Source organism: Mesoplodon densirostris, chromosome 10, assembly GCF_025265405.1.
Source record: "Mesoplodon densirostris isolate mMesDen1 chromosome 10, mMesDen1 primary haplotype, whole genome shotgun sequence".
Lineage (NCBI taxonomy): Eukaryota > Metazoa > Chordata > Mammalia > Artiodactyla > Ziphiidae > Mesoplodon > Mesoplodon densirostris.
Window position 1 is genome coordinate 72,297,654 of NC_082670.1, and position 23,913 is coordinate 72,321,566.

The 23,913-nt window shown below is 55.5% G+C and overlaps 2 protein-coding genes across 3 annotated transcripts in view; one reads left to right on the forward strand and one right to left on the reverse strand.

Annotated features, from left to right (window-relative positions):
• Nucleotides 1-284: 284 nt before the first annotated feature.
• Nucleotides 285-5,100, reverse strand: CISH (cytokine inducible SH2 containing protein). The gene is made up of 3 exons (XM_060111608.1): nucleotides 5,027-5,100; nucleotides 2,046-2,266; nucleotides 285-1,805 (listed from the first exon to the last, which is right to left on the reverse strand). The coding sequence occupies exons 1-3, from the start codon at nucleotides 5,044-5,046 to the stop codon at nucleotides 1,282-1,284; spliced, it is 765 nt and encodes a 254-aa protein (XP_059967591.1). The 5' UTR covers nucleotides 5,047-5,100; the 3' UTR covers nucleotides 285-1,281.
• Nucleotides 5,101-10,780: 5,680 nt separating this feature from the next.
• The window catches only part of MAPKAPK3 (MAPK activated protein kinase 3), a 28,065-nt gene continuing 14,932 nt past the window's right edge, over nucleotides 10,781-23,913 (forward strand). Inside the window, exons 1-2 of one of the 2 annotated variants that reach the window (XM_060111604.1) lie at nucleotides 10,781-10,884; nucleotides 11,143-11,419. In XM_060111604.1, coding sequence (XP_059967587.1) covers nucleotides 11,195-11,419 — 225 coding nt within the window. In that variant the 5' untranslated portion in view covers nucleotides 10,781-10,884; nucleotides 11,143-11,194. The remainder of the gene's footprint in view (nucleotides 10,885-11,142; nucleotides 11,420-23,913) is intronic. The other variant, XM_060111605.1, reaches the window with a different exon arrangement.

Here is a 23,913-nt window from a genome sequence, read left to right on the forward strand (position 1 = left end):
GGGGAAAAGAGGGAATGAGTGGAGAAAGGCTTCTCGCTATCCCCTCCACTCTTTACTGGGTGCCCTAGCAGGGCCTGCTCTGCCATATAGGTCTCTGGGCCTCTGCTGACCCAGATGTAAAGTGGGGATAATGATAGTAAGATCAAAGGGGACAAACTGTGTACAACTCAAAAGAGGCCCCACTGAGGGCTCTGTAAATGAAAGTTACAATTTTATTGTCATTACAGAAAAATCAGTGAAAAAAAAAAAAAGACTACCAAACTGTGGGTTTGTTTGTTTTTTTTTTTTTTTAGAAATAATTATTTTATAAAGTCTTATCAGATATGTATTTTCTTTCCCTCTTTCATGTGCAGGCACCTTCCTGGGCAGGAAGCAGACCCAGCAGAGGTGGAGTGGCAGCCCTCAAACTACCATGCCTCTCCCTGACACGGCACCCACACTCATGAAGGGCCTGTGCCCCAGCGAGACCAGCTCTGTGCAGACAGGGCTCTGCCCTGCAAGGGGGTGAGTAGCAGGCTCTGCAAGGCGCTAACACTTTGGCTCCCTTTTCTTGTTTATTCACCCATCCTCCCAAAACAGGGCTGGAGGCAGAAGAGGGTGGACACCTTCACAGGTGGGTGGGTCAGCGCCAGGACATCCAGGACTGCCTTGGGTCCAGCAGCACATCTCAGGATGAGGCTCCCGGCTGGGAGGAACCAGAGAAGCTGAGGCAGGGCTGGGGTCTCTGGAGCACTCAGGGCTCAGGCAGAGAGGTGGGGTTGGCTCTCCAACCCAAGGAGAATAAATAAATAAATACTATATAACTGTGCCATCCCCCAGCCTGGCCTGCTCCCGCACCAGGGGACTGTCACTGTCAACCTCAGTTCCTCTGGCTGCCATCCCCCGAGACAGAGGCTGGCTGAAAGGAGGGGGCCTGCCCCACCCTGTGGACTGAGAGACCAGGGCCAGCCAAGTCTACGCAGTTCAGGAGGCCACAGCAGGTGAGTGGGGGCCTGGGCCCAGCCCACAGGGTGAGACGAGGTCCTGCCAGTCCCCTCTTCTGTCACATGGCCCACCACAGTGGAGCTACATGGGAGCTGGGAGTGCTGACCTCCAAGTCGTGTGACACTTCTCCCTACCCCTCACCCCCAGCCTTGTTCCTGCAGACCCTTCCTGGCCCAGCTGCCAGATGCATGTGGCACCAGGATGACTGGAGGAGGGATAGTGGGAGCCCAAGTCCAGCTGGAGCCGGTGTCCCCTCCAGGGTCTGGCTGGGTGAGGCTAGGCGGTTGCTCGGCTGGGTCAGAGCTGGAAGGGGTACTGTCGGAGGTAGTCAGCCATGCGCCGGGGTAGTGGCAGGCAGTCCACGTCGGCTACCAGACGGTTGATGACGAGGCGGCACAGGTGCTGCAGGCTTCGGGTGCTGCTTTTGCGCACAAAGGGCTGCACCAGTTTCAGGTGTACAGCAGTAGCAGGCAATGCTGGGTCACCAGGTGCATCTTCCTTAGGGGTAGGCAGGGCTGGGGTGGTTGCAAGGTCAGGACTGTCACTTCGGGTATCTGCAGCACAGGAGGCCACATAGTGCTGCACAAGGCTGACCACATCTGGGAAGGCCAGGATGCGCGGCCTGGACAGGCAGTTGGAGTCCAGGCGGAAGCTGGAGTCGGCGTACTCAATGCGCACGTTGGTGGGGCCACGGGTGGTTTTGACCGACAATGTGAACAGGTAGCTGGGGTGGGTGCTGTCACGTACTAGGAATGTGCCCTCTGGCATCTTCTGCAGGTGTTGCCGGGCCTCACTGGCCGTGATGGAACCCCAATACCAGCCTAGGCAAGTGGAGAGGGGGCTAAGAGACTGGTCACAGTGGAAATTAGTTGGGTGCACCAACCCAGGGCAAGGCAGGGCTCAGCCTCTCTCTTCACACCTCCCTGGGGAGTGCTGTACCCCTTCTCTCCCATCAGACTCTTCTGGCCAGAGCCATGCCTCTTAAATTAGACACAACAGGCCGAGCTAAACTTTCCCCATCAGACTTCCAGGACAAGTCCTGCCTCCCTCCTCAGACTCACCAGATTCCCGAAGGTACGAGAAGGTCTTGGCTATGCACAGCAGATCTTCTTCGGGGTCCAGCACCTTGGGCTCACCCTCTGGCTGGGCTGGGGACTCCTCTGCTGCTTCCTCCAGGAAGGTGCCAGCAGGTAAAGGCTGCATAGCTGGTTCGGGCAGCTCCAGGGACTGGGCCCACAAGGGCCTCTGCCCAATCTGCTCCACAGCCAGCAAAGGACAAGGTCTAGAAAGAGGTGGATGGGCAGTGAGTGGAGGCCCTGTGCTCTCCCCATTTCCAGAGATCCCCTCTGCCCCAGACTGGCTATGTGACCTCTGGCCAGTCTATCTCACTATGAGCCCCAGTTTCCCCTCTGCCCACCCATGGGCTCAGTGAGACCAGTACCCCACCTCCCACTTGTCATCACAAAAGGCCCCTTGATTACTTCCCCCACATATGAACCCTCTTCTGAAAGAGACTTCTCTACCCTCCTGCATTTATTAAACAGTAATTACAATCATCCCTCAGTATCCGCGGGGGATTGGTTCTGGAAGCCCCCGTGGATACGAAAATCTGCGGATGCTCAAGTCCCTTATATGAATGGCGTAGTACAGTGAATACTTTGGGCCCTCCATATCCATGGGTTTCGCATCTGCAGATACGAAGGGCCAACTGTAATCTCTCTATTTTTGCACCAACCAAATACACTTCATTCTCTATAGGCATCTCTAGCTCACAGTGGCCAGTTGGTGTTCTCACCACACTGATAGGATCCAGTACAAAGAGGCTTCACAGTGGTGCCCTCCTGGCAGTGGTGGGCCAATTAAATGGCACTTGTCCTGCTTGAGCCAAGGGATTGGTCACATGCTACCTCCCCATAGATAGGAGTATCTGTCAGAGGGACCTAGGTCCACACTGGCCAGGACTTAGAGGCTGGAATAATATCCCCAAACAGGTCAGACACCCATCCTGTTCTCTCCTCCTCCCAGCTGAGGGTATAGGATAGACAGTGGCCTCTAAAGGCACTGACAAGTCCCACCTCCCATAAATATGAGCTCCCACCAAAGGGCAGGGTACTCATCCCACATTCCAGATCCTACCCTGACGAGCCTGCCCTATGAGGCACTATGATCTTATGCAAACACTGTTCTTCACTAGACGTCAGTTTCCCCTCCTCCTCAATGAGGGGTCCTACCAGCCCAGACACTGAGGGGTTCGGTCACACCATATTTTCAGATGGCTAGAGTTGGGTTGCTGAACTGGCCCCAATCTGAGCAGTAGCTTCCCTTTAGGGGAAGCCCACCCAGGATGGTGATCCTGGGGCTTCCTGGGAGTGAGGGGCATGGCCCTGGTTCCCAAGGAAGAGACTGCTGGTCCTCTCCCACTCATCACAAAATAAATCCTCGGGTCTTGGGTCTGGTTCTCTGCTGGGCCTCAAGACACCAAATAATGAAACTCTGGGCCCTACCCTAAAGAAGAACTCATAACCCAAAGTCATAAAAGCAAAGAATGTTAGGGAGAAGTCAGGGTCTGCCTGTTCCTGAGCTGAGTCTGCCAGGCTAAAGGAAGGAGTAGCGGGGAAGGCACCACAGGCAGAGATCATCATGGGTAAACACTGACAGGAAGAGGTGGGCAGGAACCGGCAGCAGGAGTCAGGCAGAGGAACCAGATCTGACAGTGTAAGTTATACAGTGTAGGTTATAGGTGACTCTTAGAAGATTTTAACAAATCAGGGGCCCATGACCACTCAAGAGAAGAAGGGGCCATAAGACCCTAGCATACCACAGCCTGCTAATACTTTTCCACCCCTACCCTGGCTGTACTACGGGAGCTCTGGAATCCCTGTTGGGGAGCTAGAGGCTGAATTTCAAGGAACTGGCTGATGGCCTGCCTGCTGGGACCCAGAGCTCAGCTCAGGCCCAGGAGCCTTCTAGGAGTATGGGAGGTGTCACTGTCATGGAGGTGGCTGTTATGTTCCAGGTGTGGGTGGCCCAGTATGTGTGTGTGCCTGCTGTGGAACCCAGCCTGTGAGTTCTGCCTGGGCACATAAGCCAATGAGGCAAGCTCATCCCTGAGGGGGGATCCCTCAGCAAAGCTGACAACCCATACCTACAATTGGGAATCCCTGCGCCCTACCTCAGGAGGGCACACCAGCTGGTCTGTGGCTGTGTGTGTGTGTAGGTCTTAAAAATCTTGCTTTCCCTGCTGTGGAGCACCCATTCACATCTTCTTTCATTCTCCCTGGAACTTTCTGAGCTCCTGTCAGATCAGTTTGGAGAGCATCAGACCCTTGGTTGAAGGGGATCCTGAGGCTCTGGCCAGAAGGAATGTGCCAAGAATGCTCAGCTGAGGCCAAGACTCTGTCTTATCAGTCCCCACCCCACCCCCACATTTTGGGAAATTTGGAGAATGGAGGCAGGAGCCAAGGTCCTTCTCACATTGGGATCCCATTTTGGGCAGAGAGGAGGGCTGAGGACATTGTGGGGGTACCTCAGGCAGGACTGGACCAAACCTAGGCTCTCCCAACAGCTGCTTGTTCAGCAGGTGCCAACCAGGGGAGAGGCAAGGATCTCAGGCTGTCTTCCCAAGAACAGCCTAATTGCTAGCCGAGGCAGGAGAGTGGATGACAGGACAGAGAAGGGCAGGGGCTGGCCCAAGGTCACAGTAGGCTGTTGGGCCGGCAGGCTAGGATAGAGCGCTCCGGGCCCAGACCGGCTGGGCAGGTGAGCCACGCCTTGGAGGACGCGCTGCCTGAGGCGTCTGCCTTCTCCCACTCTTAGCCCACCCTGTTTTTCCTGTCGCCAGTCGACCCCCAGTTTCCCTACCCACAGTGCCAGTAGAGGTGGTGACGATGTTGTCACCCTTCCCTGTTGTCTCTCTCGAGGTCTTTCCGCGCTCGATCATTTCCGACCGGTCAAACCCTCTTAATGCTCGGCAGCTAGCACGAGGCCAGTACTCTGCCGCCTGCCGGCGCAGAGCTGGGCGGGGGCGGAGAGCCGCGCTTACCCCTGAACGCAGAGGACCATGTCCCGGCAGCGGCAGCGGCTGCTCCGGAGCTGGGGCTCGGCCTGACGGCGGCTGCTGGAGCGAGCCAGTGGGCGCGGGTCGCGCTCGCAAGGAAGGCTCCCGGGGCGCACGAGCGGCGGGCCAGGACTGAGAGGTGGCGGCGCGGGCGGGCCGGGAGGGCGCATGGGGCGGGTCGGGAGGGCGGGGCGAGCAGCCTAATCTTTTGTCCTCTGTGTCCCAGCCCTTCCCGGAAGCGACGTCTTCCTAGAACCGCCGGCTGTGCGGCCGGGCGGGGAGGGGTGCAGGCGAGGGAGTCGGTTCCCTGGTCTGCGGCCGAGGGCCACTAAAGGAAACACCTTTGATAGATTTCCAAGAACTTTCCAGGAAAATGGGGCGGGGCCCCGCGCGCCGACCAATCGCAGCGCAGGAGGTGGAGCCGAGTGGTTACGCAGGGCCAATTACAGCGCTTGGACCCGAGGCTGACGTGACCAAGCCGGGTTGCGAGTGACCTAGAGAACATTAGGGAAAGTCCAGGTTGAAGAGGGCAAGGGAGGGGCAGGTGCTCTACCTACCGGAGCCCAGATTTCTTTCGGGCACTCCGCTTCGTTGGAGACAGGCCCCCTTATCTCTCTGTAGAACCGGTGGCAGCACGAGGGCGCGGTCACCGGCCTGTCCGCCCAGCTCTGGGCTCCTCCAAGGCGGTCTGTCTGGTGTGCGGGGGCCGGCCCCCTGTGGGCTGCACTTGGACCCCTGGACTCTGTCTGGGGAGGTGGGTGGCAAAGGGTGTGGTTTGGAGAGGGACATTAGAGGAGGGAAGGGATACAGAGGGAGTACTCAGATACGAGCAGCTTCACGGGGTCAAGCCTGCGGCCACCACAGCCAAGAGGATCCAGGCGAGAACGTTTTCACTGAGAGCTGGGGGAGAAGGCACCATCCCAACCTTTGCACCAGGCAGGGCCATCCAGTCTCGGCCCCAGCCTGGCCTCTGGCCGGCCCTCCAATCAGGGAAGAAATGACTACCGACTTGAGGGGCAGGCAGGCCCCCAGCTCACCCCACAGGACAGTTCACATGTGTCTCTGGGTTGGTGGGTCCCCTAAAAATGTGGGAGAGAGACCTGGAGCTCCAAACACCCAGAGATAAACTGAAGGTGGGGGATAAAGGTAGAGAGAAGAAGCAGTGACACCCCTCCCATCTACATGGAGCACTTGATACATTTGATCCTCAACAGCTGGTATTACCCCCATTATGCTGAGCCCCAGGGAACAAAAGTCAGAAACCCATGCTCCTACCCTTGATCCTCTCCACCTTTTCCCAGTTCACTGGACTCACCAGGGAACATCTTGAAAGACCATAAGGGCTGCACACACCTCCTCTAAGCCCTTGGAACAGAAGGAGAGGGAGAAAATTGGAGAAGTGGCAGGGTCCACTCCCCCCTTCCAACTTCACGGTGTGTACCCACAGGTTCCCCAGAAAGAAGGTAAGCTTCAGGTCCCCTAGCAGGGATGACACTCCTGGCAGGGTCCAGAAGCCTAAATGGCAGTATCCAGGTTTTTCCCAGGGCAGACAGGGCTGAGCTTGCCCTGCCTGGGAGGGGATGGAAGACAGAGGGGGTCCAAAACAAAACCCCGTGGAACAGGACAAAATGACAAAATAATTGGTTAAGATGAGAAATGACTTCAGGAAACCCACTCCTCTGTAAATTTCCTGAAGGGAAGTTGAGCTTCAGTGTCGCCCCACCAGTCCCCCTGAGTAGGCCAGAAGCTGCTTGCATGGGGTGGAGATGGGTGTGGAGACCTCATTACCACTTTGATGGCTGGGGCACCTGGAGAGCCCAGCATGGAGCCCCTGTATAACGTGCTGTTTCTCCAGTAGGAACTGTCTACTGCCCCACATTACTATGAAGACAAAGGGGCTTCACAGCTGCCAAGCAACAGAGCTAGGATTTGAATCTTGGTCCCCCTGGCGACAAATCCCAAGCTCTGTACCCTGAGATTGCCCTTTCCCTCTAACTGTGATTACTTTACTGAATGCTTACTATGTGCCAGATGCTCTCAGCAATTTCCAGCCCCATTTCATTGCCTAACTACTACATATTGTCCCCTCTTTACAGGTGATAAAAATGAGGCATAGAGAGGTTAAATTATACCCTAGATCTCACAGGCCCAACCCCGTCCCCCACTTCCTCTCTAGGCTCCTATTATAAGCCAACTCCTAGATATCCTTCAGGATCCAACTTTCAGGTCCTCAGTGAAGCTTCCCTGCCTCCAGGACAGTCAACATCAGGGCACCACAGGTGTCCCCTTGAAAGAGCCCCCTACAGAAGTCAGTGATTGTGCAGTTCTGTGTGTAAACTAAAGGACCCAAGGGTTTTGCCCTCCAACTGCCCTTTGTAAATTTGACAGCACTATGCACCTCCCCTGAATGCTGGGAAGAGTGGTGTGCCTTTGTTTTACCCGAGGTGCCTGCCTGTCCCAGGTGTTCTGGGTTCCTCTGGCCACCTAATTGTCACCTCTCCTGCCCTGACTGCTGGGCCCACACTGCCACCCAGTGGCAATTCCTCTCATAGTTTCATGTGCCACATCTCCATGGATTCTTCCTTCCAGAAAAACCCCTCCCGTGCACCCGAGATTCTTGCTGCAGGATCTCTCTGCCCTTCCCCACCCAGAACAGACACAAAATGGGTCACAAGAATATACAGCAGTGCCTTCCTCAAGGTCTGGCTCATTTGGTCTGTAAACTTTCACATGGGCAGACTCTCCTCTCCCCAAACAATAGTCCACACATCTACACGTCTGTGTTTGTGTGTGTGTGTGTGTGTGTGTGTGTGTGTGTGTGTGTGTGTGTTGAGAGAGGGGATTCCTTGGTCACTGTAAGCTGTTCCAAAGTTCTCAGCCCTCATCCCCTTGGACATACAGGTCTCATGGAGAGCTGTGTGGCAGAGTTTGCCACCATGTACCCACCTGCCCTGGCCCAGCCATCCCCAATACTGAATCCTCCCATCAGTTTGCAGGTGGCAGATGCTTACTGGAACATGAGCAGCGAGGGGAAACCATGCATTCTGACTCCCCTGGGTCAGCTGCAAAACACGTGTCTATGATGAACCCATGTGGGGAACGTGTGTGTTTGTGTAAGCACTGGCCTTGGTATGGACACTGCAAGAGGAGAGACATTGTCATTCCTTACTTTTTACATTTCTATATGGTTCGAATTTATTATAAAAAGCAAGTTTTGCTTATGCAATTAAAATTTTTAATAAAGAGAGACCAGTTTAAAAAATACAGATACAGAGTGCGCAGGCCACGGAGCGGAGCCCAGCTGATCAGCCACGATCATGGATGTGCAGCTCGCCATCTTCGCCAACCTGCTTGTCATTCTCTGTCACTACATGGCCATCAACAGTCCCAAGAAGCAGGAATGAAAGTGGCACTTTCTCCACCTCAGGTTTCCAGGACATAGTCTGAGGCAATATGGAGCGTGTGAGGGGCCTTCACCCTTCACTTCATCCCTTCTACCCATCACAATATAGAAAGCAACTACACCTGGATTTTTCCAAACAACTTTTATTTCCTCAAAGTCTTCCTTAACCCTATGGAACAAAAAGCTGCCACTGAATAGGGCCCAGTATAGGGGCTACTTTCTTTTCTACTCCCTCCCCCCAATATAAAAATATAGATTTTTTTGTGGTCAAAAAAAATACAAATACAAAAATGTTAGAACAATTGTAATCTAACTCCATTATTAGAAAATAAGATAGCTCAGAGACCACAGCATGCAGAGATGACCTTGGCTACAACAAGTGGCCAGCCTCCACCCTCAGCTCTCTAGACCCCTGCTTATGAGTGGGGCCTTGCTTGTCCAGAATGAGATCTTGCTCAGCTTTTGGTTCATCTGGCTCAAACCAGTTGTCTCCATAGGAGAAGATGAATCCTTCTCTAGTCTCCAAGGCTTCAAGCAGTGGTAGCTTCTGGATCACAGGGCTTCCTGCAAGGCTCTGAGATCTTGGATCAGATTCTCAGGTGGGACTCAAGGACAGAAGTCCTGGCTCCAGCTAGGCATAAATGTGTGTGTGTGTTGTGTGCATGTGTATGCCTGTGTATCTCTGTGTGCCTATGTGCACATGTGTAAAGGTGTGATTGTGTGTGTGTGCACATGTGAACATGTGTAGAATGTGTACATGTGGATGTGGGAGGGGGGCAGGGAGGCACAGGAGAGGAAGGCATAGTTTGAGGGTGAGAGCTGGGCCCTGGAGTTGTTCTTTGGGGGTTGGGATAGGGGCTGTGCCATGGTACCTACTGACCTCAGGCAGGTCGCTTGACCTCTCAGGGCTTGTCACTCGTGTGTCTGGTGTAGGCTGCACGGATTGGTACTGCCTTCCTTCCTCCAGTCCCAGTGCGATCATGGGGTGCCCAGATGGAGCATCTACCCAGTGTCTGGTCCAAAAGAAGGCTCAGTACGCTTAGTTGAGGGTGTCATCTGGGCTTCTGCTTTACTGAACCTTCGTAGCTTGAAGGTCGCCTCAAGGAGAGAGGGGAGAGCCTCTCACACCCTCATCCAGCTCAATGCCTGCACACAGAGGGTGCCTGTTCTCCTGGAGGTGCTGCCCGTGCATCCACATGCATGTGTGTGTTGGGGCTTAGGGGCAGGGAGCTCGCTGGGCCCCAATTCCGAAGCCAGAAGATACCTTTGGATACTTAGGTATACAGAGGAGTTAGTTACCTACGGGTGGGACAGAGGCCGCGGTTCCTGCAGTCCTGCTAGTGGCCTGTAGATGGCAGCAGAGGCCCGCACAGGGATCCTGCCCCAAATCGCATCTTCCCTGTCCCAAGTGAGCCACCTCTTTCGGGGCTGTGGGGCGAGAGGGAAGTGCAGGAGTAGTGCAGATTTGTCCAAGGAGACAGCCACACACTGTGCAGCTCTAGACAAGTTGTTTCCTCTCGGGGGTTCTCAGCTTCCTCATCTGTGAAATAAGAGTTAACAGTCTGTGATGGGAAAACCCGTTCGAAATACGTAAGGTAATCTAAGATGGGCTCAGAGTAGAGACCTAAATGTGGAAGGGAAAACCACTTAGCTAATAAAGAATATCTGTCACTGTGGTGGGAGGAGGAGACTTTTTAAACATGACACCAAAAGCTCTAAACATAAGGTGAAAAGTTGATAGATCTGACCAAAGGGGAATAAAGGATTTCTGGTCTTAGGACGCTGTATTCCAAGGGAATATGAGCAGGAGATGCACAGAAGGATAGAGATGCCAGTTCTAGAGAGACGCGCAGAGCCACCAGGAGCTAGAGAGACACGAATCACAACAAAATTCTATTTCACTCTTGCCCTGTTGGCAAAAAGTAAGACTTTAGATACGCTGGCGGTGGGCCACCACTAAGGAAGTTGCAAGCCTTACAGATTATACTGGAGGGCCTCCTGGCAGCGTGCAGAGAAAACACCCGACTCAAGGGTCTACCTGAGACTCCAAGAAAAACAAAACTTCCTGTGCTGCCACTTCCTTGGTGGCTGGTAAAATTCGCGACTCGCACAGCCCACTTAGAACCCGGCTGCGCTGGCGCTGGGGTCTCCCCGGAGGCTGGCGGAGCCTAGGAGGTTTCTGCACCCTTGAGAGGCCACGCCCCCTATTTCTGCCTCAGCTCTAGGCGGGCTCCGCCCCGCCCCGCCCCGTCCTGCCAGGGCCCGCCTGGCCCTTTAAGGCTGACCAAGCCCGGCCTCAAGCCAGGGACGCTCGGGGGAGGGAGCAGTCACGTGGGTAGGCGGCGGGGTGACTCTCAGCTCTGGGCGCTCGCGGCCGCGGGCTTCGGCGACCGCCGCCCCTGCCCCTTACCGGCGCTGCAGCCAGGTGCGCTGCCGTCAGGTACGCCCTCCCTGGGCCCCCTCCACCTCCCACTCCCGGGACCTCGCGGTCCTTTCCCTTCTTGACAGGTGGCCGGGCAGGACTCGCCTGTGCCCGGCTGCGTGACCACCTCCCCCTGCCGCGGGTCCGTACACTCCGGCAGTTCGTTCCTCATTCCCAGCCCTGTCCCCCAACCGAAGCCCACTCTGGCTCAGGGCCTCCAAGGCTGGGGTGTACTGAAGAAGTCTGAACGGAACTCACTCTACCTCTCTTTCCCAGGTGGCCCTGGACGCGCCAGGCTGGGGCCGCCTCTGAGCGCCCCGCGGGGGCCATGGATGTCGAGACAGCAGAGGAGCAGGGGGGCCCTGCGCCCCCACCAGGTGCACCCTGTGGACCTTGCTTAGCCGGCACTCCCGCCCTCGGGGGGCGGCGCGAGCCCAAGAAGTACGCAGTGACCGATGACTACCAGTTGTCCAAGCAGGTGCTGGGCTTGGGTGTGAACGGCAAGGTGCTGGAGTGCTTCCACCGGCACACCGGGCAGAAGTGTGCCCTGAAGGTCAGTGACCCCTCACTGCCGCGTGGGTGACCCGGAGGGCCCAACAGCAAAGACCTGTGGGTACAGGATATGACCAGGGCCCCTGTTAAGCTTCTTATGCTCAGCATTTCATCTTCTTACTCCTCTGTAAGGTTGGACTCCTGGTTCTCTCTGCTTTACAGATGGGGAAACAGGCTTAGCCTTGCTAAGCTCCGAGTGTCCCAGGGAGCAAGGGGTCAGGGGGTGGAGTCAGTGTGGGTAGAGCCTGCTGTACCCGGAAGCAGGGAAGGAGGGGCTCCTGGCTCTGGGTTTCTGGCTGGGCCTATGAGTTTGGGCCCAAGGGGGACCCTCACTCAGCTTGGCTGCTCCTTCCATGAGAAACTCTTCTGACTGGAATGGGTCTGAGTTTCTTTCTGCCTGAGGCTGTGTCCTCACGAAAGCCTGGGGTGGGGCTACATTCTCTTGAGGTCCCCTGCCTGCCTAGGCTGGAGTGGTGGGAGCCTCCCGGGGCTTGCTGGTGGGCAAGGCTGACGCCCACTGCACCTGTGGGCAGGAAGCTGTTGATGGGCTCCAGATAAGTCACTAGGCCCATGTTGAGAGGGGGCGGCCCTGCTCCATCTCTGACCCACCCTGTTTCCTGGGCAGAGGGCAGCCAGCCATCTAGCCACGTCATACCATAGGCTCCCTATAGGCCTGGTTAAGACCTCACTGATACATGTGGAGCTCAGGGAGTCCTGGAGGTGGCTGATCTAGCCATGTAGTTCTGGCTTAGGTCATATAGTTCTGGGCCCAGAATCCTGCCCCGTACCTAGAAGCCCTTGAATCTGTCATCACTGAGAACTTTACTTAATTGCAGCCTGTACCAGTGGCCACCTGGATAGGTAGAGTATGGCAAGGAGAGTGGCTCCTGGAGGTTAGAATACAGCTAAGGATCTCCTCATTTTACAGACATTGCAATTATGAGCCCAAGCACAGAGTCCTGCAGATGTAGCTCTAATCTTTGGCCTGCATTTGCCAGCTCCATGACCTTGGACTAGGTCTTGGACGCTTGAAATCAGGTTTCTCTGCTCAAGGGTTGATGAGAGTTGATGTGAGCTTGGAATGAGATGATGCATGTAGAGTAATTGGTACAGGGCCTGGTGCAGGCCTGGAGAGGCTACAGGAGTTATTTAGGGCACAGAGTCTGCAAGTATCTGAGCAGGGGACCTGGGCCCAGCTCCCTATGTCTTTCCCAGTGGCCCTAGGACTGATAGAGGGGGTCATCTCCCCAGGGTGGTCTTGGAGGGGATCATGAGGATGGGTCTGGAAGATGCTTAGGGCAGGGCTGGTGAGGCTGGGTCTCAGGCACAGCTTCTTTGCTTGTGAACCCAGCAGTGGAGTGGGGTTGGGAGGCCCTTTTGGAGCCCCGGGCAGGGGATTCTCTGGGTCCTTCAAGGAAAAGGAGGCTCTTCTGAGGGGAGATGGGGCTAAGGAAGTGAGAAGTGAGAGTCTTCATTCTCTCCCTCAGCACCATCTTAGCCCTTTCACTCCTGCTAGGGTCATGATGCAGTCTGGGTGGGCAAGGGGACGACAGAGGCCTCTTCTTAACACCAAGGTTTTGGCCTTGTGAGCTAGGGCTGAGCTCTGACCACCCCCTGTGGTACTCTAGATGCTGTGAGTGAGGCAGGGGTGGAGTGAGAGGCTGGAATTCATGGGCCCAGGCAGCACTGGCTTTAAGCAGGCCTGGGCCTAGCCCTTTCCCCGTAGGTGCTGTGTGTCTGACAAGTGACTTGGGGGAACTTCTGTCTGCAACAGCTTCCAAAGCACCTCGTCTTGAATCTATGGCCTCAGTGCTCTCTGTTCTGGACTAGGAATGGGGCAGGCCTAGAACAGATGCCCCTATTGTACCCCTTTAGGCTTCATGGGTGAGTGTGGCTAGGGCTATTGGCTTGGGACCTTCAGGACCTGGTGCTAGGTTAGCCCTCAAGGGGGACATGGATTAGATGTGCCCCCACCCAGCACTTTCCTGTTCTTGCCAACCACCCCCCTCCAGTGACCAAGTCCCCACCCAGCTAGGTAGGGCCTCACCATCTTCCAAGATGGGATGAGCACAGTCTCTAGCACATTGTACCTATACTGTGAGTGATGGCTCTAGCCTTGACAAGGTAGGTGGCACCTTTATGCTTATAGCCTCTTCCCCCTGCCCAGGAGGGCCAGGACCAGGAGACCTCAGCACATGGCCCGGCTTGGGCCCCAGGAGCTCAGCCAGCCCATGAATGGGTCTTAGCCCTCTCTCTGCCTCTGCCTAGCCCTGTGCCTTTCTGCTTCCCTGGACCTACGTCCTAGGTTACCAGGCTGGCCCGTCTTTGTCTTGTGGTCTGGACTTGTCCAGGCCATCTCTGCCATTCTTGGTTTAGGCCTAGTGTCATGGCCTCTCCCATATCAGTCCTCTTGGCTCTGTTGCTTAGGGTGGTAGATAGTGCTTAGCATAAAGCCTGGAACACAGCAGGCACTCATAAAACAGGAAGAGCTGTGGTCGATGGCCCTGTAGCTGTTGCTGTTCTTTGGGGGCCCTAGAGAAGCAGGCTTCTGCTTCCTGGGGAGCTGGGCCTCTTCTCCTTTCCCTCAGCCCCTGACCGCTGGCTTGGTCCATCTTGGCCTCATTCATACTCAGGAACTCTCTCCCAAGGCCAGCTTCTGCCACCAGTGCCGTCATTCCACTCTCCATTCGACCCTTAGCACTTCTGCTGTCCCTTTGGCAGGAACTAGAGGTCTGCCTGCCAAGTATCTGGGGCAGGGGACTGCCTCCTACTGACCTCTTGCTTGTGACCCCTTTCAGGCCTAACTGGTTGACACCCTTTATTTTCACTCCTGACTGGACACAGCCACCCCATCACATTAGACACCCAGCCTCTCAAACCTTATCCCATATATGAAAGTCAGGGCCTGGAGTTAGTGGTCAGAAGTCACGTGGCTTGATTAGGATGGGGGATTATAGCAGAGGCCTGAATTCCCTCCTCTCCTGACTTCCTGCCAAGCCGCCTTGTGGTCCTCGGCCTCCTGGGAGGCAGAAGTGACAGTGGTATTTAGATAAATAAAAACAAAGCCTTGAGGAGACTGAGGGGGTCTGCAGTGGGAGTCTTTCCTAGCCCTGCTCTCTGGGTTCTGGGTCCGCTGAAAAATGTTGGAGGCCCCTGGGGCTTCCAGTGCCCTCATCTTCCCGTCTTTGTCAAAGAGTAGAGTGGTGGGGTGCTGGATCCACATGCCCAGGAGATCCCTGCATTGCTCCATGGGTGGGGCTGGCCTGTTGGAGCTGGTGCTGTCAGCTGGATTTGAGGCTGGGTGGGGCTGCCAGGCAGGCCAGGTACCTTCTCATTTGGAGCTGCTACCCCTTCACCTACCGTCTCCAGACTGGTCAGATCAGCCTCTGCAGGACCTCTTGTTTACTGAGTCAACAAATCAGGAAGCATGTGGAGGGCTGGTGGCCTTGTACAATGGAGTCCCCAGTAGTGGTTTTACTGTACCCAAGCATCTCTTCAGGCTGCCCCTCTCCTGAAAGGAAAGAATCTGAGGAATTCAAGCACTATGACACTCGACACTCGAGTAGAGCCTTTTGAATTGCCAGGAGTGGGCAACTTGCTTTTTAAATGAGGATCCTAAGGAGAGCATCAAACTCTACAAAATGCAAATAGTGAGGTTTTGGGGCAGCGGGGGATTGTTCAGATATGCTTCACATCCTGCCCAGCTGGCCTCCTCGCAGCTTTAGAAGTTGTGCTCGTAGCCTGCTGTCAGGATCCCCTTTGTTGGGACTTCCAGAGTCTTCTTCCCACCCCCACCCCCCAGGAACTAATGCCATCTCTCCAGCTTCAGGCCTTGGTGGTATGGAGTCTAATATTCTTGTGAATGGCTAATAGTTTTGCAGAGCGTTCTGTCTGGCAGGCCCTGTCCCAGTGCACGATACATGTTATCTTCCCTAACTCTTTTCATTCCCATTTTATGGATGAAGACACTGATATTCAGAGAGGTAAACGACTTGCCCAAGGTGTATAGCTGGTGAGTGGCAGGGCTGGGACGTGAATCCAGGCAGTTTGATGCCAGAGTCTTAGCACCAAAGTCACCTCATGCCTCATGCAAGTCTACGGGGACATGGGAGGGTCTTTGAGGCTTGGCTCCTGGAAAGATGGTAGCAACGTCCTCCATGACTCCACTGGGCCCCAAGTGATACTGCTGGTGTTTGTCTGTATCTGCCCAGCTCTCCTCACTATACAGGACTCTATGCCTGTAAGTGGACAGGTGGTGGTCCTGCAAGACCAGTGCACAGGGACCATGATGGCTGTGGGACTGCCTCAGAAAGGGTATATGGTTCATCTCAAGCCTTGTGAGTCTCAGACAAGCCCAGCCCAGCGAAGTCCAGGGTGCCACAGGCAGGAAGTCAGGTTGGTGAGTGGGCAAGAGGAAACTGTCAGGACTGGGCCAGCCAGGGGAGGTTTCCTGGAAGAGATTGCCAGCTTTAGTGCAGGCCTCTGGTCTGAGAAGGATGTGGATGACAGAGGAGGGCACTGGGTGTATGTGACAGCATGCCTGGTTTGTACAGTGCAGCACTTGTTGTGGAGTACCACTTCCCCACTCCCAGTCTTGTGTCCTGGTAGGATGTGGCTAATCTCAGCAGGGCTGGTGTCCAGGCCCTGACAAACTCTGGGGAGCCGTGGAGAGACCAAAGGGCCCTGTGGAAAAAGAGGCATTTACGTAGGGTTTAAAGGATGGGGGGAAGTGGTCAGCGGTGGCTCTCCCTCTCCATTTGCCCACAACTGAGATTCATACCTCATCCCACCAGAGGCCTCTGTCTGTCTTTGGTGCCCTCCATCACTAGGTGGGCAAAAATCCTCCCTCCTTCTCCCAGAGCTTTCTTTCACAGCATCACTGGGACCCTTGTGGAGTACTATTGCCAGGGGTGCTGTAGGGGCTTCTGGGTCACTTGGGCTGTTGTTCAGCTCAGGGCCTGGTCTCCACGGCAATAGAGGTCTGTTCTGTCTCTGCCTGTTCCCCAGGTTTGCACTTGGGGAAGCTGGTTTTCTACTTGGATCCCTCGTCTTCCTCTCCCAGGGCCTCCTTGGGACACCATCATGGGAGGCCCCTGAGAGGGTGCAGCAGGTGGAGCATCTGGCTGTGCAGCCCCCCAGCCTTCTTTGGTCCCAGCCTGGCAACTGGCTGCCACGTGTCCATAGGTGAAGGCCACCAGGCAAGAGCTGGGGACGGTGGTTATACCTAGGCGAGGGCGCCTTCCCCACACATCTGTGCTGTAAAAGTGCGCACCAGGCCCTACCTGGATAGGTGGGTCTACTGCTCTCAGGGCAGGGAGACCACCGCTCCGGTGGGCTCCCACAGGCTCCCATGTTTTCCCAGGAGAACTTTGGTTCTGCTGCCCTCCCTCCCACCTGTTCGAGGTCTTGTGTGGCTCCACATGAGAGGCTGCCTGGGGTTGAGAGAGGAGCAGGGCTCTGGGCTTGAAGTCCTTTCTGCTACTTTCTCCCCAAGTAACCTTGGAAAAAGGCAGTTTCGGAATTTTTTGCAAAACCATCGTCTTTGGGGTGCCGTTGCACGCAGGGTTTGAATATGTGGTGGGAAGCAGGATTCAGTCTTGGTAGCTAACTATCCCCAGGTTCCTGCTGTGAGACAGCTGGGGCCTGCAGGCACCGTGAGAGGGCAGAGCTCTCCTTTGGGGCGGCCTGGGTGCATTTTTTGGTGGCACATTATTGGCCTTCATGAGGACTCACTTGGGCTCAGCCTGCACCTGGGGAAGCCAGCTCCTTGCAGGGTTGGAAAGAATGGTGTGAAAGAAACCCACCCCCCCCCGCCCCCCAGCCCTTTTGGAACTAAGTAGATTAGGGCCAGTGTAATTGTGATTAAAATTCTGCTCTGTGGGAACCATGGGGGTGTGTTTAGGGCTGGAGTACCAGGCGGCAGGCAGCCGGTTGTTTGTGGGAACAGGGAGCCTCAGGAGGCCTTTTCAGCGCTGGACAGACCAGAGACACTGAGAAAATTGATTTGGGGTTTATTTGCGGGTTTGGGATTAGGACTGCCCTTTTCTTTAGACTAGGGCTTTGTCCTTGCTACTTTCTCTTTGTGCTGCTCTCCCTTTTCGGTCTTCTTTGCCTCCTTGTCCCTCTCCTTTCTTCTTTCCCATCTCTGTTTCTCCTGCTCTCTTTCCGTCCCTCCCCTCTCGAGCCCTGCCACTCTGTCTTGTGGGTTTCGGGCAGGCAGAGGACAGATGGGGGCTGGTCAGGTGTTCGGGACTCATCCTCGTCACTGAAAGTCTGCCCCACCTCCTAGGGACAGGGTGGGGGTAGGACAGGAAGGAGGAGCACTGCCGCGCCCATGCCTGCTCATAGTGTTTCCTCCTGCTCCTGGCCTCGACCAGCTGCTGGCTGCGTTTGCTACCAGAGCAGTGGAGTCAGGAGCATCTGGGCCAAGTCTGTAACCTGAGGCATCCTCCTGTGGAGTGTGGGAGGTCAGCCTTGGCTGTGGCCTCTGCCTGTGGGTCTCCTTTTACGGCTCAATGGTCTGAGCCTTTTGCTTGGGACAATGGTTCAGGACCAGGAGCACTGTGACTCCCAAGGATTCCTGGGCTGAGGTTGGGGAGAGAAGGGGCTGGAGCCAGCTGAAGGAGCCTGCAGAGGGGCTAGGAGGACTTGAGATGCGAGGTGCAGCCTGTGCAACTGTGCGCTGCCCCGCACTAGCTGGGAGAAGCACCCCAGAGCAGCTGGCTCTTTAGCCTGCACCTTGCACCTGCCCTCACCCCCACCTCAGCAAAACTCGCAGTCTGTTTTCAACGTGAAGGATCAGAGCCTTGACCGGCCACATTCATCGCCCCATTCCTAAGGGTTCAGCCTCTAAGGGCTCATAGCTTGTTCCCTAGCTGTTTCCCCAACATAAACAAGCCCCCTTCTCAGGATGTGTCAGAGGGACTGGCCGGTGCTCTCCATGCCCTCTGGCAGGCAGCAGCATAAGGGGTGGGGATGGGGATAAGAGCACCCACTTATCCCTTGAATGCTTCTGACATGCTAAACACAAGCACAGCAGACTCTTAAGAATGGGTTGTGATCACCCCCATGTCATGGATGCAGAGACTGAGATTCATGAAGGCGAAGTAACCCTGGAACCCTGGCCTGTCTGGCAGCCAGATGGTGGCTCTCAGCCATCCTTCCCTGTGTGCCAGGCTCAGTGGGTATCAGGAGCTGGGCCCCTCTCCCAGGCCAGTCTGCCCCTGATGAGCCCCAGATGAGGGGCTGGGCGCTCTGTTTGAAAGGGCCCCCCCTTCTGGCTGTGAAGACCCTTTGGGTGGGCAGCGACTGTGGGCAGTGCCAAGCAAGCAGGCAGGTGGTGGGGCCCCCCTTGCCCGCTGCTGGGGCCGCTCTTGCAAGAGGACAGGCAGCGCGGAGGCTGACTAGAGGGTGCCCCGAGATGCCTCTCCTGAGCCAGCTAGCAATGGTATTGCCAGGGGAACCTGGTCATCTTTGGTGATACCACCAGCAGGGTATGTGTTCTGCTAGGGACAGGAGCTCAGGGGGTTATGACTCAGGTTTGAAGACCCCTCTGCACTGCGCTCTATGGCTGGTTCAATCCTTGAGTCAGCCGAGCCTGTACCAGGGTGTGTCCTTACCCTAGAAAGGCCTGAGAGAGTGAGGGTGAGTCACTGCAGTCCATTCCCATGGTTGGAGTGTCCCTCAGTGCTGGCTGGCTGCCACCCTGGTCTCCCAGAGGGTGGGGCCTTCCTCCCTCTTCCACTTTCCCTTCCTCACAGCTATGGCTCCAGAGATGAGATTTTCCCAGGAGCCAGCTGGGTGTCAGAGGCCTGGGAGCCTTCTAGCTGAACAGGGGCAGGAGAGAGAAAGGGACCAGGGGCCAAGGTCTGCCGGAAGCTTGGGCAGCCAGTTTCCCTGCCTCCCCTGGGAGGAGCCTGAGTAGGGCGATGGCTGCCGGTGCTCACCCAGGCCTGTGTGGGGAGCTGCGGGGACGTGGATGAAGCCAAGGGAAGCGGGAGAGATGCAGAGCAGATATGAAATTGGCTTTGGGAAGAGCAGGTCTGAGGGTGGAGTCAGAAGGTTCCTAAGGGTCTCTGCACCACGTCTCTGGGGGTGGTGCGGTCCATCCTCCCACCCCCCCCACTTCTTATTCCTTTGTCATCTTTGTAATGTCTCCTCCAGGGGAAAGAGACCAGCTGTCATTCTTCTGAGAGCTAGAGTGTGTTGGGTCCCCTCTCCAGAGCTGACCACAGGCATGGCAAGCTGGGTGCCTCAGCAGGGGTCGCCTGGGCATGACCTCACTCGCCCTGGTCGCTGCCTGTCCTCTGTCGCCCTGCGCGGGCTATGTGGGCGTCACTGCAGCACAACTGGCCAGTTGGGGGCACAGACTCTGTGGCCAAGGTGGGGTCTCCTCATGAGGACGGACCATTGAAGAGACATTTTTGAGATTAGAATAAAACACTTACGTTTGCTAAAAATTGTCCAATCTTATGAGGAAGATGTCTTCTTTTTACACTGTCACAGAAGAAACAGAACCAGGGTAACATTTCACCAATTATGTAGCTGATTTTGACAGAAAAATCCTTTTTTCCTCTAAGAAGTTAGATGATAATAGAAGCTGGACTCTCTGAGTATGCACTCAGGGGGCTCGCAAGGCACCTGTGTGGCCTCTCCTCAGTCCCCTGTGGGAAGGCTGTGGGTGGGATGCTGGGATCTGGCACCTGCCTGGGGCAGAGGGAGTTGATCCTGCTACTTACACACTGTGTAACCTCCGGGAGGGGGAGGAGGTTGTAGCTCTTTCTGGGCCTCTTTCCCTGCCTGTAAAGCAGGTGCCGATAGTCTCAGACCTGGCTGCCCCCCTCCCTTCGTTGCCATGGGTGAGGAGAGTGCATATCCATTTCACAGATGAGGAACTGGGGCTCAGGGAGATATTAGGGGACAGGTCCAAGGTCACCACACACTTTGCAGAAGGGGACATTGCCCAAAAGGATGCATGGAGGAGTTGAGGATGTAAAGGTGTTTGCCACCTGGGAGAGTGGGGATGTGCCCTCTCCTCCAGTCTGCCAAAGCTGAGGGCTGGGTTAGTTCCCTGACTTAGGTCCCTAGCTCTCAGCCTTGCTTCCCATGCCACAGGGTCCCTCCCCTGACATTAGCCATGATCTTCCCACCCTGGAGGGTCTGCCCCTCCTCACTGAGCCTTTCATAGCAGCAGTATCCATAGACTTTTTTTTTTTTTTTTGCAGTACGCGGGCCTCTCACTGTTGTGGCCTCTCCCGTTGCAGAGCACAGGCTCCGGACACGCAGGCTCAGCGGCCATGGCTCACGGGCCCAGCCGCTCTGCGGCATGTGGGATCTTCCCGGACCGGGGCACGAACCCGTGTCCCCTGCATCGGCAGGCAGACTCTCAACCACTGCGCCACCAGGGAAGCCCTCCATAGACTTGATTCTTGGTCTACCTCTCAGGATCTGAGACCTGCTCTGTGACCTGCTGGCTTGGAGGGAGTCTGCCTCCCTGGGTCCCAGAGGCTGCACCTGAATTTCCCCAAATTCTGGAGAATAGGGAGGTGAAGAGTGTGAGACCACCTCAGGGCAAGACCCAGGGGAATCCTGAAGCCAAGCAAACCTCAAAGCCCATTTCCACTCAGTGTGCACTTGGCACTGTGCTAATCTGAGCTCTCTGTGTGTTCTCATTCTGTCCTCGTGGCCACCTGGGAACATGAGTACTGTCACTATCCCCATTTTCCAGATTGGGCCAGTGAGGCTCAGAGAGGTTGAATGGCCTGCCCAAAGCCACAGGTGGGTGGAGGATGGAACTGGCCTCTGCATCTGGCATGCAGGTCTGTCTGACCCAGAGCCCTGTGGCCACAACTGGTCTTTCATAGTGCATGGACCCTGGCCTGGGGCACTGGGACCTGGGCCTGCTCCAGCTAGCACTCATGTTCCCACTGGTCCTCTCCTTCCCTGCCTGGGAGCCTAGCTTAGCTCCCTCTTTCTGGAAGCATTCTTCCCCTCCCCCTCTCATCCCTATTCCTCCCCAGACCTGGCACTTCTGCCTTTGTTTCCACGTTTTCTGGGGCTGGGAGGAAGCAGACAAACAGAGGCCACCAAAATTTAGCAAATTGAAGGAGTTCTCGTGTTCCTGAGATTTGACAATTTCAAAATGCGTGTTGGCTCTCCTGCTGGCAGAGCTTCCTGGAAAGACATTGGGCCTAGAGCCCCAGCCACTTCCTCCCCTCCGAGGACTCTGGTGGGAGGTGATTAGGGAGGCTCCCAGCCAGTCAGCCACTTCCTCCTGGTCCCCCCACCCCTGCCCCGGCCATCAGGTACCCCACCCTTGGCCTGGAATGGGAGCAGCTGTTTGGGGGCCCTCCTTCTTCCTGGGGCTGGCCTTCCCCATCTTGCCTGCTCTGCCAGGTTCTGGATCTGGAAAGAAAGGAGAAGGGAAGAGAAGGAGCCAGGCGCAATTCCCTAGGGCCTACATCCTCATCAGGCATCCTAATCGGCAGTATCTCATCCACAGACCCCCAAATCCTTGAGTATGGAGTGCCTGTGGCAGCATTCCTAGCCGCAGCTCCAGGCCTGGCCCCCAGGCAGGGCCAGTAAATGTTTATAGGGGTCAGGAAGACATCTGTAAAATGTGCAGTCCTCCCTGGGCATGAGGGTTGAATCCTGGTGTCCAAAGGACTCCTGGACTCAGAGGTGGCCATGTGTGAACCATGTGACCCAGAGAAGCTATAGAATATCCTTGAGTCTTAGTCTTCTAAGCTGAAAGTGATGGTCAGTGAGGCCTTTTTTTTTTTTTGAGGTACGTGGGCCTCTCACTGTTGTGGCCTCTCGCGTTGCGGAGCACAGGTTCCGGACGCACAGGCTCAGCGGCCATGGCTCACGGGCCCAGCCTCTCCGTGGCATGTGGGATCTTCCTGGACCGGGGCACGAACCTGCGTGCCCTGCATCGGCAGGCGAACTCTCAACCACTGCGCCACCAGGGAAGCCCCAGTAATGCCCTTTTTGAAGGGCAAGAGCTAACAGGTGTGTAACATTCCTGGCAGATGGCAGGGGCTCTGTGAACATCCACCACCGTTGTAATGACCGCCATGGGGCAGAGCCTGATCTAGCCCCAGGGCTGTGGGGCCAAGCTCCACACATGAAAGGAACAAAGCAGCCGCCTGCATCGCCCTCACTGCCTAGAAGCCAACAGGTCTGGATCTAAGTTTTGACTCTCACTACCCAGCTATGTGACTTTGAGCAAGTCACTTAACCTCTCGGAGTCACAGGCTCCCCACAGGAAAAGGATGATGCTGGTTCTTCTCAGGATGTGATGAGTACTGAGTGAGGTCGTATCTGTGACCAAGCACTGTGGCCAACACAGCACTGGCCAAGCACCAGGGAGGGACGGTTGTTATTAAGGGTGTGCTATCCCTGTCCTGACTCCGTCAGTCCTTAGGCGTTCAGCTGGGGCCTGGGCATTTGGGGTCAGTAGATCATGTGAGCCGACCTCCCTGGAACTTAAGCTGCTGAGGAGGAGAAGTGAACAGACAGGGTGAGACGGAGGACAGGATATGGCCAGAACTTAACGAAGTGAGGTCTGATCTGGCATGGGGCCAACTAATCCATAGCTGCAAAATCGGTTCAGTTAGCTCTCTTATTGAGCTGCGAAAGCTGGGGAAATTAGTGCATGAGAGAATAATGGCACATGTCTGAGGCTCTAATTTGGAACCAGGGCTAAAAAGTTAGATTTGACATGACCAGCAACTCTCCAAATAGCATTGGTGCCATTGAGAGGGTGAAGTCAGTGACGGGGGGATGAGTCTGGGTTTATAAGGAAGATACTGAGGCCTTAAAAAGGAAACTCCTGCTTCAAACCCTGAACTAGAGGTCAGTCTCTACCACCCCATCCCGAGGCTATGGCCTCTGCTCTAAGTAGGCAAAGCAGCCAGCAAGGGTTCCACTAGCTGGCCAGGGGCAAGGGTGCAGAGTATTAATAACCACCTGCTGCTCACAGCACAAGGCAGGGTGGTCTCAACAGCTGGCTGTAAAATGAATCCTGCTCTTCCAGCGGTGTCTCTCATAAAATTAGAGATGTGTTCCCATGGGAAAATAATCCCAAATAATTACAGAACTGGGAGCCCAAGGGACCTTAGATATGGCTGAGTTGAAAAACTCTTAACAAGGAGGGAGTTTAGTAAATTCAAAGTGCTTTTTCTCATATATAGCTTCCCTCTGTAGAGAATTGGGGTTCTCCACAGTGAAAAAAATGAGTCGCAAACCTAGATTTTCCCATAATATTCTGTTCAGTTCTACTGCCTGAGTGTTTGGCGCTGAGCTTGTGTAACTGGTGTAATTGACAGCCCGGAGATGCAGCTCCTGAGTGTTCCAGCCTGCCCTTGCCTGAGGCTGGGGTGAGACCCGCAGGGTGGGAGAGAAGGTGTTGGGGGACACAGCAGTCCTTCCTGCCTCTCTCCTCTCTATCCTCTGGCATCAAACCAAGCTGGAGGGCCTCCCTGGTGGCGCAGT

Excerpts from the sequence above, each read along its gene's own strand:
- CISH (XM_060111608.1), bottom strand. The coding sequence starts at position 5,046 with ATGGTCCTCTGCGTTCAGGG. Across the intron at positions 2,267-5,026 it reads ATGGTCCTCTGCGTTCAGGG|ACCTTGTCCTTTGCTGGCTG; the intron begins GTAAGCGCGGCT and ends ACCTCTTTCTAG. Across the intron at positions 1,806-2,045 it reads CTCGTACCTTCGGGAATCTG|GCTGGTATTGGGGTTCCATC; the intron begins GTGAGTCTGAGG and ends CCACTTGCCTAG.